This window comes from Armigeres subalbatus, chromosome 3, assembly GCF_024139115.2.
Source record: "Armigeres subalbatus isolate Guangzhou_Male chromosome 3, GZ_Asu_2, whole genome shotgun sequence".
Classification (NCBI taxonomy): Eukaryota; Metazoa; Arthropoda; class Insecta; order Diptera; family Culicidae; genus Armigeres; species Armigeres subalbatus.
The window spans coordinates 232598539-232617651 of NC_085141.1; the positions used below are offsets into that span (position 1 = coordinate 232598539).

General features: G+C 37.7%; 1 protein-coding gene across 10 annotated transcripts in view; it reads left to right on the top strand.

The window, feature by feature from the left end:
- Positions 1-1226: 1226 nt before the first annotated feature.
- The window catches only part of LOC134220844 (zinc finger protein 432), a 111709-nt gene continuing 93822 nt past the window's right edge, over positions 1227-19113 (top strand). For 5 of the 10 annotated variants that reach the window (XM_062699981.1, XM_062699988.1, XM_062699991.1 and 2 more), the window contains exons 1-2: positions 1517-1988; positions 3629-3939. In XM_062699981.1, coding sequence (XP_062555965.1) covers positions 3814-3939 — 126 coding nt within the window. In that variant the 5' untranslated portion in view covers positions 1517-1988; positions 3629-3813. Of the gene's footprint in view, positions 1492-1516; positions 1989-2319; positions 2343-3628; positions 3940-19113 lie in introns of those variants that run through there. The other 5 variants (XM_062699982.1, XM_062699984.1, XM_062699985.1 and 2 more) reach the window with 5 other exon arrangements.

Below are 19113 nucleotides of genomic sequence, written 5' to 3' on the forward strand. Positions count from 1 at the left end.
GTGATGCTTGCGTTGGTTTTGCTCTGGTATATAGTGCTACAACAAATGGTTTAGAAAAAGTCGCAACTTTCTGGGACGAATTACTGAAATTGACCATTTTACAGAATGTTCCGGAACTTCCGGAGGATCACTTGGTGGCCACCAGGGATCAGGCAACCGTCACTCAGCATCGATTTTTCTTCAATTACGAAAGATAACCGAAATCCGTTGGCGAGTTCGATCATCGATTGATCCACTTCAGAGTTGGATTTTCTTGTTCCAACCATCTGACATTTGTATACGATTTGTCACGATTTTTGAATCCCTTTCGTTAGTTCCTTCAATTGAGAGCAAGAAAAAGCCGTTATGGATAGTATGAGCTGAAAGGAATCATAAATAAATAACTTTCAGACTCTATACGAAAAGCCAATTCCTTACATTTCTACCATATTTTGCAAATAGTAAAAAAATATCACAACATTTCTAAAGACGAAATACTGCTTGTTATTTAAAGTATCTTTATTCCACTAAATTTTTCAATCTAACTTTTTTTTACAATATCAGCCAGCATAGACTGAAAATTTTGTTAATAAATAAAGGTAAAAAACTTAAAGGTGAATTTCAAAATGTTATTGAAATGTTAAACATTGCACATTTTTTCTTAGTAAGAGAGGGCGCCCAAACAAGATTTCGCTACGGCTCTGGCGATAATATTGACTTTCCGGTGCATTATATTAAGAAAGAGTAGGACAAACTTTTGAACCTATAGTCCGATCTTGCTCAGTTTTAATAGGAAGTAAGTAAGGTAAACAAATCGTCTAAGAATTCTTAATAATGATCATAATATTATATTATTGCAAAATTATTAGCAAATAACTTTTCATCAAGTCAATTTACACCTTGATGATCGAGAAAGGGTAAAAATCATCTGTTCTCTTAAGATTTTATTCTAATTTCCAAACAATTATTGAACTCAAAAATGTTTTTGAAAAATAACATAAAAAATACTTTCAAAATTAGTTATAAACCTTTCTACTATTATAATCATTCTGGTTGAAAATCGGGCAACACTGCCCAGGTGCCTCAACTGTATGAGTATATAGAAGCCGCCCTATGTACAACGTAGGTACGATATATGCACATAAACGACTGCCTCGCGACGGACGCTCTGTCGCTCTGGTTCGTTTGGGTCTGGGTCTGTTTCTTTTCGCCATCGACACAACTCAATTTCGCTGGCTTCGCTAGTATTCGTAGTGCTGCAGACAGATCCAGTTGTGTGTAGTGTGCACTCTCGGCTCTTCGGTGTTTGACTGGCATTTTCTGATACTAGTGTAGTGTGATCCTTGATCATTACAGTGTTCTTTTTTTTCTGAGTGAGTTTTCCACCCCGCGCGCGTGGTAATACTCTCACATGCCACCACCACCGCTAGTGCTTCCGCTACCACTGCAACATCGACGTCAGTCGCAGTAGTCAGAGCAGTTTTTTGAATTAGTGGAATATATTGGATAAAGGTAGGAGTGTGGTGTTTGAGGCCTCGTCGGACGACTTAGCAGAGTTGTAGGAGTTGTCTGCGAAGCAACACAGCCAACGGTGTCCCTCGCGCGCGCAAATACCATTTTCTTTGCCGTTTTCGGTGTCGTGGAATTATTCGTATATTTTAGGAATAAGAACAGAACCACGCAGAACACTCAATCATGAATGACGCGCGAAGTGGCCCTACTCGGATGCCACAATCGGAGCGTTTTTAGGGTGGAAAATGCCATTCCGTTCTCACTTGGTGAGTCGTTTCTGCGCCAAGAGAAATAACGAAGAAGAATGTTGGCTGGCGGCAGCTCATAAAATGGCGTCGGTAAAGAATATCGTTTTTGCCTGACGCGGTTCGCTTCGATGGTGCTTTCGAGTTGGAACGCGTGTTATCAACAAAAACTTTTTATCAGTGGCGATAGCAGTGGGTTTCGACTCATCCGTGCATGGCCAATGTATTCGAATGTGCGATGTGCGTAAAAGTGTAAGTGCGAGGAAGTGAAAAAGTGAATTTTTAATTTGCTCATATTGAACGTGTGGGAAATTTTTGTCCTGTCCTGTAGAAATCGCTTTTCGGTTTTGACGGTGGTAGGCTTCTCGGAGTGTGCGCGGCGGCGGTGCCTTTGTGTGGCGTGTTCTATTTGTTTTTCGAGCAACGTCACTCCACCAGGCAGCAGTGTGTTAGTGGCCGGAACAATATGCGTGTGCACTACGAGGCTGATTACGCGTTTTGTAATCGATTTTTCCTTCCTTTGTTGTGATTAGGATTGTTTTCAGGAATCCCAGGGGTTCTCAATTTGAGCTCGTTTGCACTAGTAGGATAAAGTTTGGGTACTAGGTAATCCTCCGTTTTAGTTGAATTTGCCAGGATGATTATCCCATATAAAATATACACGTTAGTCAAATAATTCAGTTCATTGTTGATTCCATTGATTGATAAATTGTCTCTATACGCATAACTATCGTACATAGGAACCCCAGGCAAACGGACAAAATTAAATTAAAATATTTAATATTGGCAGCAGACTAGTTTACTTTCTAAGCTATTTTCAATACCTTATAGTATTTTTTATTGGTCGTTGTCCGTAATTAATGATATAAAACAACATACTCTATCAGCAAGAACAATTTTGATTGAAACTATGCTCTAACGGTTAAGTCGGGAGTAGTGCTACCTGTATAAGTCTCTACAGCAAAGCTGTTCTTTACTCTATAATCAAATGTTTTGTTGGACACATGAAGAATTAAACTTGTATAAATATTTTAAAGCCTCTGTTCCGTTGCGATTTGGAACAAACATTGTTTTATTGATTTCGGCTTGCTTATCTCGTACAACAAAGTTTTACTAAAAGGCTATGAAACAAAAACAAACTTTTTGTAGAATACCCAAAGACTTGTATTGTAATATATCGATAATATATCGAAATGACTGTCGTGCGCATTTGTGTGCACAAAAGTGCAAAGAAAATTTTTAGACTACACACTTTCATGTCCCAGGTAATCATCAACCGATTTTTACGCAACAATGGCCATTATGTAGTAAATAAAAGATAATCTAGTTAATTTGTCGGATACATATTTTTATATTGCTTGCTTCAACAGTACATACTATATACTTTGCTTTCCAATGTTTATTGACAATATCGAGAAAACCTAAATCGCAAGTCTAATACGCCAATTTTGTATTAATAAAATCATCTGTTGAAATTTGTCAATGTTAGAGGCGAGTCAGCCAAGGGCTGCAAGCCTCTCTAACAAAGACAAAAAAATGTCAATCTCTCAAGCTGTTATCATATTTTCAAGACCCTTATAAATGTCTACTAGTTTAAGATGATTCAAATTTAAAGGAGCTCATTTGTTGCATGATGTCCTGAAATTGGAAACCTCTATTCATATTTAATATTTAAAGAAACAGATCAGATCACAACAAATTATTGAAAAAAAGGATTGGAAAACACAGTGCAGCCGATATTTACATAAACCTGTTTCACAAGTATGATGACAAAATAGTGGCTAAAGTTTGCTCTCTCGCAGTTATATCATAACTCTGGGGATCAATTTCCTAAAAATTAGTAATGTGTGAATAAACTACCAGCGAAATCATCTTGTTTTTATCGATTCCAGATTAGAAAACAAAAAGTGAAATACTCGTCATCCTGACCAATAAAGTAAAAATAACCCTATTGTGCAAGATAAAAAGTGAAATCAAAGTGACTTCAAAGCATATTGTGTAGCAATTCAGAGTGCTTGATAATAATAATTAACTGATAACGAAGCCAGCCAAGGTGTAGATAACACCGCCAGTGAAAATGTGTGCGGCGCAAACAAATCCACCGACGAGTTTCAACTATACATGGGGCTTCGCGGACAATTCTCGCACGGAATCCGTTGTCGAGATTAGCCCCAACATAAATTACACCGTAAGCGATGCGACGGTAAGTACATTTCCTCCTTCATGCGTGATATAGCGATAGTGTATCTTGTTGACAACGGGAAACAGCGAGTTTTGGGTATTGCTTCGACGATCGATCTAATGATAATCTGCGGGATTGTTGTTCCCGCCAAAATATGAACAAACATCTGATAAGTATATTGGGTATGCACATGTCGTTTTCGGACGTGATGCGCCCAACAGGCGTTCCACACACAGGGATTAATACTTTGAACAATTCCGCTACTCTCCTGCACTTGTTTCTCACTTGAATGTTGTTGGATGTTTAACAAACTTCAACATTATCATATCACACAAACACATTGTGTAACTCATACCGCGTGGTGGTCCGTAGTTGGTGGTATGCTTTCACTCAACACAGCAGCAATGCTACCGACCACCATCACCGCAGCAGCAAGCAGCTGCAAAACAAGCCCAAACACTCCTCCGGTCGGTCCTGAACCGGCACTGTAGGTATGCAGCAGAGCACGAGTCGAGCACACCACCGAGACCCAACCGGATGGAATCGAACCAACTCCAATCCACCGGGACTGCGGACGGACGGCCGGTCGCTTGTGGTCGTCGGCGTAGTATTCCCGGCGAAACATGCCACCTGATACAGAAGAAGTTGTCGTGCACACATATTCTTTTGCCTATGAGCATAGTTGGGCAATTATTGTTGTTTTCAATAGACAGTCTCTAAGAACGCATTCGAAACAACGAAAGTGAAGGTGCGAATAGGCGTTCGTATCTCGTTCCTTCACTAGTTAGCATTTTTGTCGTTAAAATAACTTACGGTAGTCCAACTCGCTTCCTTGATAACCCTCCAAAATAATTTGTTTATCTTTCAAGCACTAATATGAAAACTTGTGATAACATAATTCAAAATTTTGATTTATGGATGTATAGCATGGGCATTCTAATAAGGCAGAGTTTACTTCCACACCTACATATTTCAAATCCCATCAGAATATTTTGAACAATGAAGTATTTAGAAGCATTCTGAGCAAATATCTTGGTCGGGTTTTTGCGAAATTGCACAAGCGCAACTAAACAAATAATTTTTAGCACAAGTTCACTTATAGTGGGACCAATCATCAGCTCTCTGATTGAGGCATTTTCAACTTCGTAGTATTCGCATAAATAGATATGAGAAAAACAAAACGTCTTCCTTTAATGAGCATAGTACTTCAGGGTAATCAATTTTATTCTCAAAGCATTGTTTTTTTTTCTCGATTTTATCTTGTTTGCTTTCGTTGTGAGCTATTCTGTTTCCCATAATTCACGATTATCACCAACGGGCCATAAAACTGCACTTCACTTCCGGGAACTTGATAATGCAAAAAAACGCAACGAATTAACATGCACAGACCGGTTGCTAACTCAGCACTTAGGCCACCGTGACCAGTTGAAGTTAACTTCAATTATTTCTGCCATCGTAAAAAAAACGATAGATGCTATTAATCTTTTTGGCGGTTCAGAAGAAGTTATCTCGCCATCTGCGCAACCAGTTCAAGTCTGATTGAATTAATGTGAAAAAGATCTTGGTCAGTAGAAGTCACCAACCAACCATTAAGTTCAGTTTCTGAATTGGAATCATAATTTTAATATTTCAGTCCATACCAGTTTCGAACAAATTAAAATTCTAGAAGGACAACACAAATTCTGGAAATACCGATAAGCGTTTCCGCGCGCGATGTGAATGTCATCGAAGATATTTTGCATCTTTTGTTTTGGTTTCTATCTTCTCTGAATTGATTGGTATGAGTCTTTTCCTAATGCCAAGCATGCCTACCTCTACCAAGTAATGAAGGGTAGATTTCTGTTTATTTTTGTGAGTATCGGTTTTCAGAATACTATTTCTATTGGGAAGCGCGATACCTTCCATTAATAAAATAAGTGCTGGTTCATGTATGCTGTACGGTGGTATGACGAAAAGGGCAGTGTATTTCGACGATAACACTGCTAGTTTGATGTATAAGAACTATTATCTGAACTTATTCTCATACACGCAATGCACGTACTTTCTTCGAACTGTTTTAAGAACCTGCTGAATGTGTGATGAATGTGTCTTTATTAAAAAAAAATAATTCATTAACACACCCATGAGCGTGAACAGAGAACACCATTGAGCTGTTCCTACGAACAAACCAAAGTCATAGGTGCGATAATGTGCGCCAGCAGTTCGAGTTATTCAGTCCTCGGACTGATTTGAAATTCAAATATAAATTTGTTTGCGTCGTAGTTTTAACCTTTCTCGCTGCCACTTGGGTGTTTGTTCCTCTGCACCAGAACCCGCGCGCTCCGTGCATGGCGTTTCGCTGTATCCGGTGTGTTGGTTTCGTTGGTAGAATAGGGAAGTAACATCAGTTATGGAATTGGCACTACACTGGATTATTGGGTTTTAGTTTTCGGGTCTGGAAGATCCCTGTAGTGAGATTCAGACCAAGGGAGAACTTTTTTTTATGAGAAACTGCCACTCACCAAGGCTGAGAATTAATTAGAGAAGACGAGTAAATTAGCTTTTCGCGGAGCCGCAAGTAAGCGAAAAATGTTAATCACATCATTGATCGTATCTGTCAATTCCTTCTCACTATCTCGATCAAGGTAGCTGGATCCTTCAGATACCCTAAGCCTAAACAAACAACAAAAAATATGATGGTCTTATTATTGACTTCAGGCTTGGTACCACACCGATCAAAAGTATTGATGTACATTAAAAGTTTGACGGCTAACTGAAGGTGCATCTACCCTATGATGATCCTATTAAAACACAAAGCTTATGAAATTGGTATCTCTTCATTCAGCTTCAGGGTCTTCAACGCACCTTCCCTGTCCGTGTTCTCCAATTCAATTAGGTTGTTTGGTTGGTTGCGCTATAAATTCCCTACCAACACGACAAATTCTAATTATTCATTCGATATATTTTTTTCCGCTCAGGCCGTCGTCGTTCGTGTGCTCTGTTCATCATGATTATTATTGGACGCGCACAAAGATGGCCGCACCATGTTATGTATTTGTTGCCGTGGTAAGGGCTTACCAACACAGACACACATTCTCGTTCCATAGGTAAAGAGAAGCGTTCGGCGTTCGTTCCATTGTAAATAACCACATCATCAAGTGCGCTGTTGCCATGTTTGCGTAACGATGGCTTCGTGCTTGTATATTTAGTGCGAGATTGCGATCGGATCGGCGCCCGTGTCGAGCGGAGCGTTCTGCCTTCTGACTCTACGCCTACTTGTCTCATTCACTATACTAATGTTCCCGTTAGGAATGGGCGTTTTTCGGAAAAATATCGATTCTGCCAAATCGATGTTTTTATTGTCGAAAAATCGATGCCGAAAAATATCGGCGTTGAAACATCGATATTCCGATATATCGATACGCCCAAAAAATTAAAAGCAGGAGCAAAAAAAAAAAAAAAAACGGGGATAGTTTAGATTTTTCATTTCAGGTCATCGAATCGCACATCAAAGTTTCGCTGTTTCGCAGTTTTTAACAGATTGTGCCTAATGTGCTATATTTTTGGAATTCAAAAAATCGAAATCCGATATCCGCTAGAAAAAATCGATACAGTCAAATATCGAACTTAAAAAAATCGATACGAAATATCGATTAATCGGAGCGAAAATATCGATTCCCGATATATCGTATCGGTATCGCCCATTCCTAGTTCCCGTTCCTTGGTTCCCTCGTGGTTGTTGGATTGAAAGACTGTTGAGTCGGACCAATGCCGTACACAGGGGAGATGGAAGGGGTATATCAATTCAATAAATTTAATTGTAATTGTAATTTTATTGAGTAGGATATCCTAATCTAAATATCTTTTTGAAAAATGATTACCTATGACTTCGTAATACAAAAATGAAATATTAAATAACATTAATAAGAATTATTGAAACAATAATCACATCTACACCAAGCTGTAATGCGAAAAAAAATGTTCCGGTCTATCCAAATTGCAATAATTTGGTTTGTTTTGGAACCTGAATTGAAATCATGATGAGCCCGAATATTGACATCCAATTCAATTTTATCAGTAACGTCATCGAAATCCGAGCAAGATGCGGTACACTCGAGTGTTGAATAATTCTTCGTTGGAAGAAGTTTGTATCATTTTCTCGCACGTTGAATATGAAAAGCGTAAAAGCTGGGAAATATTGCATTGAAATCAGAAAAAAACCGGTCAGAACTCCAAAATATCCTCGAGAAGAGAAATCATAAGACATTCCCGTGTAACTTGGGAAAGATCCCGGAAATATAAAGATTCAATCTTTTAGAAATAAGTTTCATGGAAATTTATAATAATTTCTCTGTGAAATTTATAAAAAATTCTCTTAGATCTTCAGAAACAAAAAATAAGGGTATTTCTCTAGGAAATTAAAAAGAAGTACGTGAAAGTCTAGTGGAAATTTCCATGGAAGTTTGGAAGAATTTTCCTTGAAGATGGATAAGATTCTAGTAGAAATGTAGAAATAATTCTCATCTAAATTATGTAGTATTCCACGAAAAAATTCAGTACAATTAAGGACTGCACACAATCAAGCGTTATCGATATCGGCGATATTTGCTCAATGATGTATCAGTGAAAATATCGATATGTGGATAAGTCAATCTATGGGAAGCTGTTCGAAGTGACCATTTTAGCAGTGGCGTTTCCCTAACCTCAATCTACCTGTGCACTGGATTTTAATTTAAGGATTTTGAGTGCGAAAATGCATAGAATCACTAGAGTTTGATTAGCTTAAGCGACTCTGATCATTTTATTTTCCGTTTGGGCTGTAAAAATATCAAAATTTTCGTTTTTAGTGTCAGTGCACAGGTAAAAAGTGAGGTTACGCGACGCCACTGCATTTTAGTAACCAACAAAATATGTTTCTAGCTGAATCAATCAAATCTTTCAACGGGGAAGGGGAGAATGCAACAAGGCAGACAGTTGTTTGTCATTTGACAATACAAACAGAAATGGGCTTACGATTAAAAATGTCGTTTGGCTGAACTGGACTTTGGTCGAAAAATTCCTTTGGATGAAATTGTTTTTTGGCAGAAAGCCAAGGATGTTATCGATCATTCAGTAATTCGCGTTCGATCATTTAGTAGTTTGTCAATAACTCATCCAAAAGCTGAATTTCAAAATGTGTTGTATGGTGGACTTCTAGTGCGAAGGTTTTTCTGCAACTTTGCTTTATGGTTCGTTGTTTGAATTCCACTAGTAACGAAGTTATAGCTATAGTTAAAGTAACATAGACTAAATGATAACAAAATTCCAATCATTTAGTTTAAGTTACTGCAACTAGCGCTATAACTCCGTTAATAGTTGAATTCTAACAACGAACCATTAGGCAGAGTTGTAGATAAACCTTTGCACTAGAAGTCCACCATACAACACATTTTGAAATTCAGCTTCTGGAATGAGTTATTGACAAACTACTAAATGATCGAACGCGAATTACTAAATGATCGATAACATCCTTGCAGAAAGCCCAATTTGGGCGAAAATGTCATTTGACTGAACGGGTCGTACCCAGGGATTGAACTTATCATTTCTAGTGACGCCTAATATACTAAATGATAATAAATAGAATAACAGGGTGTCTACTCTCTAGAAAAACCTGAACACCGGGAATACTCAGGGGATTTCGTTCAACATGGAAAACCAGGAATCCTCAGAAAAAATCAGTAAAATTAGGAAATATTCTCGGAAATACATTGAAAGCAAATTTCAATGTTGTTGTTATTTTAACTTATATAAAACATTTGAATGATATTAACTATCATTGCACTATTTTCTGATTTTATTATCAATGTCAATAATTAAAATATAAAACAGCATTTTTATCATATACTTGTCGAACCTGCCCGATCTCGCTCTGGTTTTCTTGTTTTCGACCAAATTGTCAATCCTTTATTTCAGCGGTTCTCAACCTGGGGTACATTCGCTGGCCCCTGGGGTTACCTCGGACAAAAATGCGTAATGGGGGACGCGGACGTATTACAATTCCAATCAAAACTTATTGATAATGTTTTTATAACAGTTTCTTTTCAAAATTTTGTCTTGTACATAATATTTATGGCGATCAGTAAATCAAAGCCAATTGAATCCAGCACAGTGTATGAAGGGCTTTGGAAAGAAAGATCAAACAGACAAAATGACGAATGAGCAAATTTAAATAAAATCTTCAATGCAATCTACCTGACGAAACGTTGTTGAATAAAATAGTGAGAATCATTTTTAAAGAATATGCTACTGAACTAAAATCTAGAACATAATGGTTCGGAAGCCTCCTTTGAGGTGCATGAATGCTTTTTTATTCGAAAAGCTCGGTTGCTTCGATGCAACATGATTAGAACCATCCGTCTACCCTTCTCGGAAGCCTTCCAGGTAGCTCGACGGCCGAAAGCTCTCTTACTTTTATGAGGCTCGGAAGCCTTCTTAAAAGAATTTTGGAAATCCCCTTTCAAGAAGCTCGGAAGCATTCTTTCAAAAGATCGAAATCCATCTTTCAAAAGGCCTGGAAGCCTCCTTTCAAGAGGCCCTGAAGCCTCCTGTCAAGAGTCTCGTAAGCCGTCTTTTAAGAGGCTCGGAAGTCTATTTTCAAGAGGCTCGGAAGCCTACTTTCAAGAGTTTTGGAAACCACCTTTCAAGACGCTCGGAAGCTTCCTTTGTAGTAGGTAGGAAGCCTCTTTTCAAAAAGCCCTCTCAAAAGGCTCTGAAAACTCCTTTAAAAAATCGGAAGCCTCTTTTCAAGAAGCAGGAAGCCTCCTTCCAAGAGGCTCCTAAGCGTACTTTCAAGAGGCTCAGAAGCGTCCGTTTTAGATGCAAAGGAAGCCTTCTTTTAGGTGGCTCCGAAGTTTCATTTTAGGTGGCTGCGAAGCCTATTTTCAAGAGATCAAGACAGACAAAGGGCTCGGAATTATTCTTTCAAGAGGCATGGAAGCCTACTTTCAAGAAACTCAGAACCACGACATTTTACGATTCGCAAGACGAGTTTCAGAACCAATGAATTATCCAGTGGGAAGCAGATTTCCAACGAGCTTCCTAAAGTGCGCATCTAACTGCTGTTTTGCATCGAATTTGGTTTTCGAAGCAATGTCGTTTAAGCGGAGTTTCGAAAACAATGACAGTTGTGGAGTTATGTTTCCGAAACAAGCAACCAACCCAAACTATTTGAAAGTACACAGGTCTCATAGCGAAAGCCTATTTTCAAGAGGCTCAGAGGCGTCCTTTCCATTAGGCGCGAAGACCCACTTTCATGAGACTCGAAAATCTCCTTTCGAGGGGCTCAGATCCCTCCAATAGTCATAAAAGTCCTGTAAGAAGCTTGATGCATAAACAATGTGAATTGAAACAATGAAAATTTTAGCCCACTTCATGGAGTTTTCACGTTCATTTTTCATATATCTTATGAGTTACGCTTATTTTTTTCATTTACAGCAAGAATAGGGAATACCTAAATTAATGCAAATGTTCAAAGGGGTGCCTCTCAAGAAAAACTTGGAAAACCGCTGCTTTATTTGATTGCAGCGTCGCACTCTAGATTGATTAAAGTTCAATTTGATTACTTTCTTCAGAACGTATGAAAGCGTTGCATTTTGACAATTTTTAATCTTTCCCTGTAAAATTTCTCGTCTAATCAATTTTAAAAACACAGCTGTTCTCTCAAGACGAATCGATTAGTGATAAAATTTAGCAAATCGGTCCATTGGTTCATGAGTTATGTTACCTCGATGAAAATGCAAACTCATTTTTATAGTATCTCCAGCGTGGTTCAAAGGCTCAAAAATTGCGAAATCAACATTTTTTTTATGTTGTCATGGCTTGAATAGATGTCGCTAATATTTATAAATTTGATTTGCCTGCTAGAAAACAAATTAGACAAATGATTTGTAGTTGCGGACTATAAACTCAAATTTTCTTAAGAAACGAGTCTAGCTTGAAGCTCTTTGAGGAAGAAATGCTAACAAAGTCAATTTAAGCATAATTTTTCATAATGAGGTATGTATCAATTATGAGGATTCGAGAAATCCTTTGCAGAAAATTGGCAAAACTTTTTTTTTTAAACTTAAAACTTCACGTCATAGCTCAGGTTATTCAAATTCCCTGTGAAAAACGATAAAATTATACATACACCGGTATGATGTACTGACGCAACTGCAGTTTTGTCTTGTTTTGGTACATAGGTCGCACTAAGTTCCCATATGTTAAAGCGACGTATGTAACAGTGAAACATCAAAAATATAAAATTCTACATACGTCGATTCGTAAAAAGATTGAATTAAAGAATTTTAAGATCAAAAATAAGTAAAATCGAAGCGTATTATTTAAAGTCTCGTGTGATTGTCATGTATTAAAACCTTGTTTTGTTTACTTTTGTTACATACGTCCTTATGAAAAATTATGCTTGAATTATCATTTATTACAGCACCCAAAGGTCAAAGTTTTGACTAAATTTGGCAAGTCGCCACTAAAATCGAGAGACACTTTATTCACCTTTAGTGATACCTCTATCTACCAAATCGCGTGTTCATGTTTTTCTACTGAAGCATTTTAGTCAATTGTAATCCGAAGCCAAGAAAGTCTTGTGTAGTGACTTGAGTTGAGTTCAAGTGATGGTGGAATGAAATGGCACCTAAGTTGATAAACAAGATAATTCGCAGGTATTGCAAGAAAAGCTCTTCATGTCATCAAATCAAAGAAATAAACGTAGAGTTTTAATAAAGATAAAGACGATAGTCGAAAAAGAAAGGCAATCGTTACAATCCACGAAAACAAGATCATCGTGACCTGATACAAGTGCAATGAAAACAGAATCGCAGAAGCAGTCCACATAGACAACCTCATTAGCTTATTTGTCGGAGACACAGATTTTTTCGCCTGTTGAGTCAAAATGCACCATCATCACCATAATGGAGCATTTGAAAAGGAATTTATCATGGAGTATATCCACCCGAACCTTTATTCTTTTTAACTTTTGCTCCTGAAAGTGTAACTAAAAACCTTCAATTTGACTACTCAACTGTTTTTGTTCAATGGAGCAATTTGGAGATAAAGCTGAAATTTTGTGATAGAAATGCACCATACAAAACATTTTGGAATTCAGCTTCTGCAACAAGTTAATGGCTAAATATTAAGTGATAATAAAAATGATAAGTTTTGCAGCCGAATTCCGGTCAAAAATCTCTTGTTAGAAAAGAAATTCTCGAAGAGATTTTCGAAAATTTCTTATTTTGGAATTCCGGTGAAAGTGTTGAAGAAATTTTTTGACAGATGAAAAAGAAAACGAGAATTTAAATTTCTTCCAAATTTGTGTGGGAGAAATACGATAAGAAATGAAATTTCTGAAATGAAATTTGACGGTATAATTGAGTCGTCAATCCAATAATGAGTGTAAAATAATGTGAAAAATGTTCTCGGTTCCCTGGGCATGCATCCATTGTACTTAATTAACACTCAAGATACATACTCAAGCAATGGCAAGCATAGAAAAGCTTTCAATAAATAACTGTAGAAATGCTAATAGAACGCTAAGTTAAAAATCAGGCCAAGTTCCAGATGGAATGTAGACTCCTTGAGAAAGAAGAAGAATTGTGTTTGATTGATCATTTGATCAAATTTTTTCAAGGCAAACATTCCAAAACATCCTAGTCATGATACATATGTGCACAATCAACTATCATAATAAAAAGTACGCAGATTTCAAAAGCTAAGCTAAAGCTACGCTAAAGTTAAGCTGAAGCTAATCTAAAGCTAAACTAAAGCTAAGCTAAATGCTAAAGGTTCGCTGTTTTCGAGGTAATAAAGTTAGAGTAAAGTTTTCAGACAGGTGGAAAAAACAACAATGTTGCTGTTACTGCATATTTTCATCACTAGATTGAATATTTATAATTTTTTCCCTTCATTATTTCGGTAACAATAATATAAATAAGCATAAGCAAATAAGCATTATTTCGGTAACAATTATTTTCGATATGAGGATGTTTTGAACAATCGGTATGCAAATAGTTGTCAAAAGACATCTAGTGGAAAATTTGTGAACTAATATTTTTCTTCGCAAGAAACTTTGATTTTTTCTTTCTCTTCAGTCTATCGGAATACGGTATGAAGAAAATAAATTTTTGGAAAGAGAAAGAGAATTTATAAATCTCTACTTATAAAGAAATTTTTCATTTTTTTCTTGAACCTTCGGAATTCGGCTGCTGGTCTCTGGTCGTACCACGCAAAAACCGTTTGCTGAACGGGTCATTCACGGAGAAAAAGGAATACTCAGAAATGGGTGTGGACTCACCCATAAGGTGGGTAAATTTGAAATTCTTTAGAAAATTCTCCAAGGTAAGCGATACTTCTCGTAACCGAGTTACCCCCCAAAATGGGCTCGTCATGCATACGCCGCTGATGCGTCGCTCGCTCCATGCACTATCGATTATTCCTGACCCCTCGGCAACCCATACACAAAAATATGATACCATTCTCGTTTTTCCTACCAGCAGCAGACTACATCAGTCGAATGTAGCCGCCGGATTGTGCTGTCGATCTCGAGTGGTGTGGTGTGCAAACACCATTATTATAGGTCCCACGAACAAAGTACGGCTCCGGTTGTTTTTGCTTTGGCACACAGAGATACCGAACGCCCCTGCTGTAGGGATTGCATACTCTTTGCGCTATACCGCAGGAGAATGTTGCCCGGTTGCCACGTTTCTCTGTGTGAGTTTTGTTCACGCTCGCTGCGCATGAATCCGATGAGCGTCGGGGCTGCGATCAAGTCTCGTACGTAGCTGCGCATTAAAAATTATCGCTTTGATGATGGTTATGTAAACAAGTATGCTGTTGAGCTGTGCCCTGAACTGATGGCTCCGCTGCGCTCGTCCATCCATTTCGTGTCGGTCGTACCCTACCCATATACTGCTGTACCTAATGTGTATGGAAGTGTTTGCCTCACTATACTGGCGAGCGATGGTGAGTGGGATGAATGACTGGTTACAGGGTTTTTTTTTGCGCGCTTGTCTGGTTTTTCACGACTTGTAGCAGCTTCGAGCCGACGACGCTGGTGATGTGTGTTCAAATCGATGCTTCGCTTGAATTTAATTTCAAAACACATTCATTATCAGCACCGCTCTAACACACTTGGCATACATTCCGTTTTATCATCATCACATGGGGTTGCGACTGCCCGCATACTGACTGGCGTTTGGTTAAACCATTCCGCTGAGCTGCTGCTGGCTGCGCGGCTGCAGTATAGTTAATTTTATAGTGAGCGTATGCGACGATAATCACCTCCTAAGTCTGATTTTCCGCTGATGATACTTTTTTTTGTGGATGCACTTTGCTTTGATGTTGTGCGTGTGAGTTTTACCATTGGCACGTCACACCACGCCACCTTTATTGGCCAGCAGCAAACACAACACACGTTGTGTTCAACAGTTCACATTACTGTTGCTGCTGGATGGATCTATGTTTGTTTGAATGCACTCTTGCCGGACAGCATGCTGCTGCTGCTGCTTGGTATGCTGAAGATGTTATTCATGTGTTACACGGTAACACTCGTAGGAAACAACTGTTGATGTTTCTGAGGCTCAAAATGATATGTGCGCACACATACTTTTTGCGTTTGTTATAAAAAAGGTAAACATTGCAACACATTCCAATGTTTCTTGGGTTTTGTTGTGGTGCTTTGATCTGGATGGATACGAGTAACCGATTGCAAGGCCCAAAATTATGATTAAGATTGGATGTTGTTATGAGAAATTGATTTACGTATAGGGCACTGCGCGAACCAATTATTTCTTACATTTTCGTACATTATGAAAGTTAGAAAACAACAAGTCAAGTAAATGTCATTTTTAACATTTAGTGGCCTTGGTGTTTTCTAATTTCTATGCAGAGAGAAAAAGATAAAAAGTTCGTCCTTGCAGGGCCTTTTTTTACGACAACCAACTTCTTGGTTGATACTCAAATGAAGTCTTCAAATTAGGGACTTACGAGTTTTTCTGTCCTTTGAAAATATTTTGATTATATAAACGAAAGTTGTACAACTGAATATTCGTAAAGTTCACACTTGAGCGTCTGAAAATAGAGCATAACTGAAAAAATGGATTGGAGTCCAATATTATTATAAGATTTTTTTTTCTTTTCTATGTTGTAAAAAATATTCCAATCGATTCAACACTTGAAAACACAATTTTAGATTACCTAACTTCTTCATTTAAAGTGAAGAACATTTTATTTTTCTGTACTGGATGTGCAAAACACTTTTGATTGGATCGTTTTTGGTTTGCCAATCAGATAGTCTTTGGCACTTCCTCGTCATAATCATTAAACAATGCATTTCATTCGAAAGTGATTTTACTCATTGAGATCGCTGTAATAAATTAATAGCCATTTTGAGCATGCATAAGCTCATAAGGATTGTAACGAATCGATTTAAAAGAATGAAACCAAAAGTATACGGTATGATGCTTCTAGCTGCAAAGTTACTCGAGAATTATTGTGTATTTTGGGGATGCTTTGCCTGCAAGAGCTACAGCGTGCCTGGATAAAATATTAGTTGGCTACGGAAAAGACCACAGGAACAGATCACCTTTTTGGCATTTTTGTTTAATCTAGCCGCAAGAACGGCGATGAGTAACAATTTTTAAATATGTTCCAAAACTACGCAGAGTGTTTCCATAAAGCAGATAGTTGACTTGCTTGAACGACTGAACACTTATAACGAGATACACAAGCAGATAACGACGATAATCTGACCATGAAGGAGAAATTCGGAAAAAGACTTCAGCAGTTTAAGGCGGCTTTTGCTTCACCGAACTCTATTACACCTGTATTCCTAAAAACGCTGCGAACTGAATTTTTACCTATTTCAATACTGAAGGAATAAAGGAAAAAAAAATTGACTATGCTTTGTGAAGTACCGCCCTACAATTGATTCCGAGAGAGTATTTTCAGTACCGTCGTGTGGGGCTCCATTTGACTCCGGGGGCTACCTTGGATTTTTCTTGATTTTCTAAAAAAAATAAACAAAAAATACCAAATTTGAAATTGAAAGTTGCCATCAAACTATCAACAAGGCAACCGAATGGTGACAATGGCGATTTGAAAGTAATTTAGGTTATAATTCTTGTTTTAAAATGTCCAAAGTAGTCCCCGATTTTCAAAAGAAGCCCTTCACGACGGCATTTGGCAATTTGCTACTGGTTCCACATTGATTGTACATTAAACGTTCTGCGCATTCTGAAGACCTACTTCTGTAACCAATAACTGTATCAATAGTAAGAATAAGAACGTTATGTAATAAATGAATGTTTTTGTTTTCTATCAATTCGATTTGTTCTTATCCAGGGAAAAAAATCTTGGAAATTCTTAGGAACCGGTGCCAGTACCAGTACTATCGGTACTAACCCTTTCGGTACCGAAGTATCGGTTGTCTTTGGAACTGGTGCATCTTTAGGACGTTACTGGTGCGGTTTGATCTACTGGGGGAGGACCGAGTTGCATTGTCACCAAGTGATGTAGGCCGCTGCGGTGTTGGGTCCTGTGGTTTGCGTAGTCGAGGTTTTTGAGCAGGTTGGGGGATCGGATATGATCTGCACACGTTTGTTAGATCCAATAACAAACTTGTCCGGAATGTGTGCAATGGAGCTATTTATCTCATCCAGGACATTGAAAAAGGACGTCTCTTCACAGGACCTGGATCGATTGATAGGATCGTCGATGGGATCGTCGAAATTTAGCTTATTAATACTATCAAGAAATTTTGATTGATCGGACGGATTGGTGAGCATCTGAGTCGTGACCCATAGATAGTTCTGTTCAACTTTCAGAATAGTAATTCTGGAGCAAATTTTACACGAATCCATTTCGTATATTTATTTTTTATCATTTTATCATTTATTTACGTCCGAGGTTACAAAGCTCAGCAAGCAGTTTCGAATTGTTGCTGGTAGATGGCGTTTCAGAGGACGATAAAACGTGGGGGTGGATGTAAGAGATGAAGGGAAACAATTCACTTTCACAATATCAATATACACTGATCACTTAGGGTCTGTCTCATTTGGAGAATTAAACTTAAAAGTGACAGTTCGGAAATTAAAAAATCACCCCGTTATAAAAATGGCTGGTGCTACCCAGCAATTCCAATAGGACATCGATGGAAAATGATTCGATATCTGTCAAAAGTAATCTTGCTCTGCGAGCAGGGTTATTCGATAATTATTGAAATGTCACTTTTAAGTTTAATTTCAGTTCAATTATCCAATTGAGACAGACCCTTAGAATGTACCGATCTTTAAACGTTTGTTTGGGATAGACACACTTAACATGAAACGCGCGTACACACTCAAACGAATTATAGGGCGACGTAAAAACATGAAAACAAACGAGAAAGAGGAGCAATATTCGCAGTAAGCTTAACCCTCCAATGTTGCCAGGACAATCATTTTGGGTGGTAATGGGTGGTGAGATGTGAATAGTGAGATATGAGTAGTTATAAAAGAGAAATGATAAAGGAGATGTTCGAATTAAGTAGTTAGAAGTGAGAACTGAGAAATTATAAATCAGTAGATGGGGGTAGAAGCGACAAGGAAGAAGGGAGAAAGAAAAGGGAAAGAGATTTAAAGGAAGATATATTAAATAATTTTCAACTTTTCATGTCTAACTCCTCTTTCTCATTACTCACACCTCAGTGCTTATTTTTCACATCTTTTCACTTCTCATATTTCATTTTTTAATTCTAAATTCTCACTTATCATTATTCACTACTCATTAGATATGTTGTTTCTCACTTCTCACCTCTTGATTCTAACTTTTCACTTCTCAAATATCTCTTACATCTAGTCTTATACTTCTCATTTTCAAATTTCACATCTCACGGCTTACCTCTGGGAAGTGAAAAGTGATAAATGAGAAATGAAAAAGTAAAAAGTGGGATGTAGAATGTAAAAATTGAAAATTTGGGATTTTTTCCTTATTTCTACTTTCTTTCTTTTCCTTCTTCTTTCTACATTCTTCCTTTTTATTTCTTTCTTCTTTCATTCTTCTTTCTTCGTTTTCCTTCATCCTTTCTCATCTTTCCATATATTTTTCTTTTTAGTCTTTCTTCATTCGTCTTTCTTAAACATCTTGCTTCTTCCATCACCATCTCGCTTCTTATCCTCCAATTATGATTTCACTCTTCTTCATCCCTTG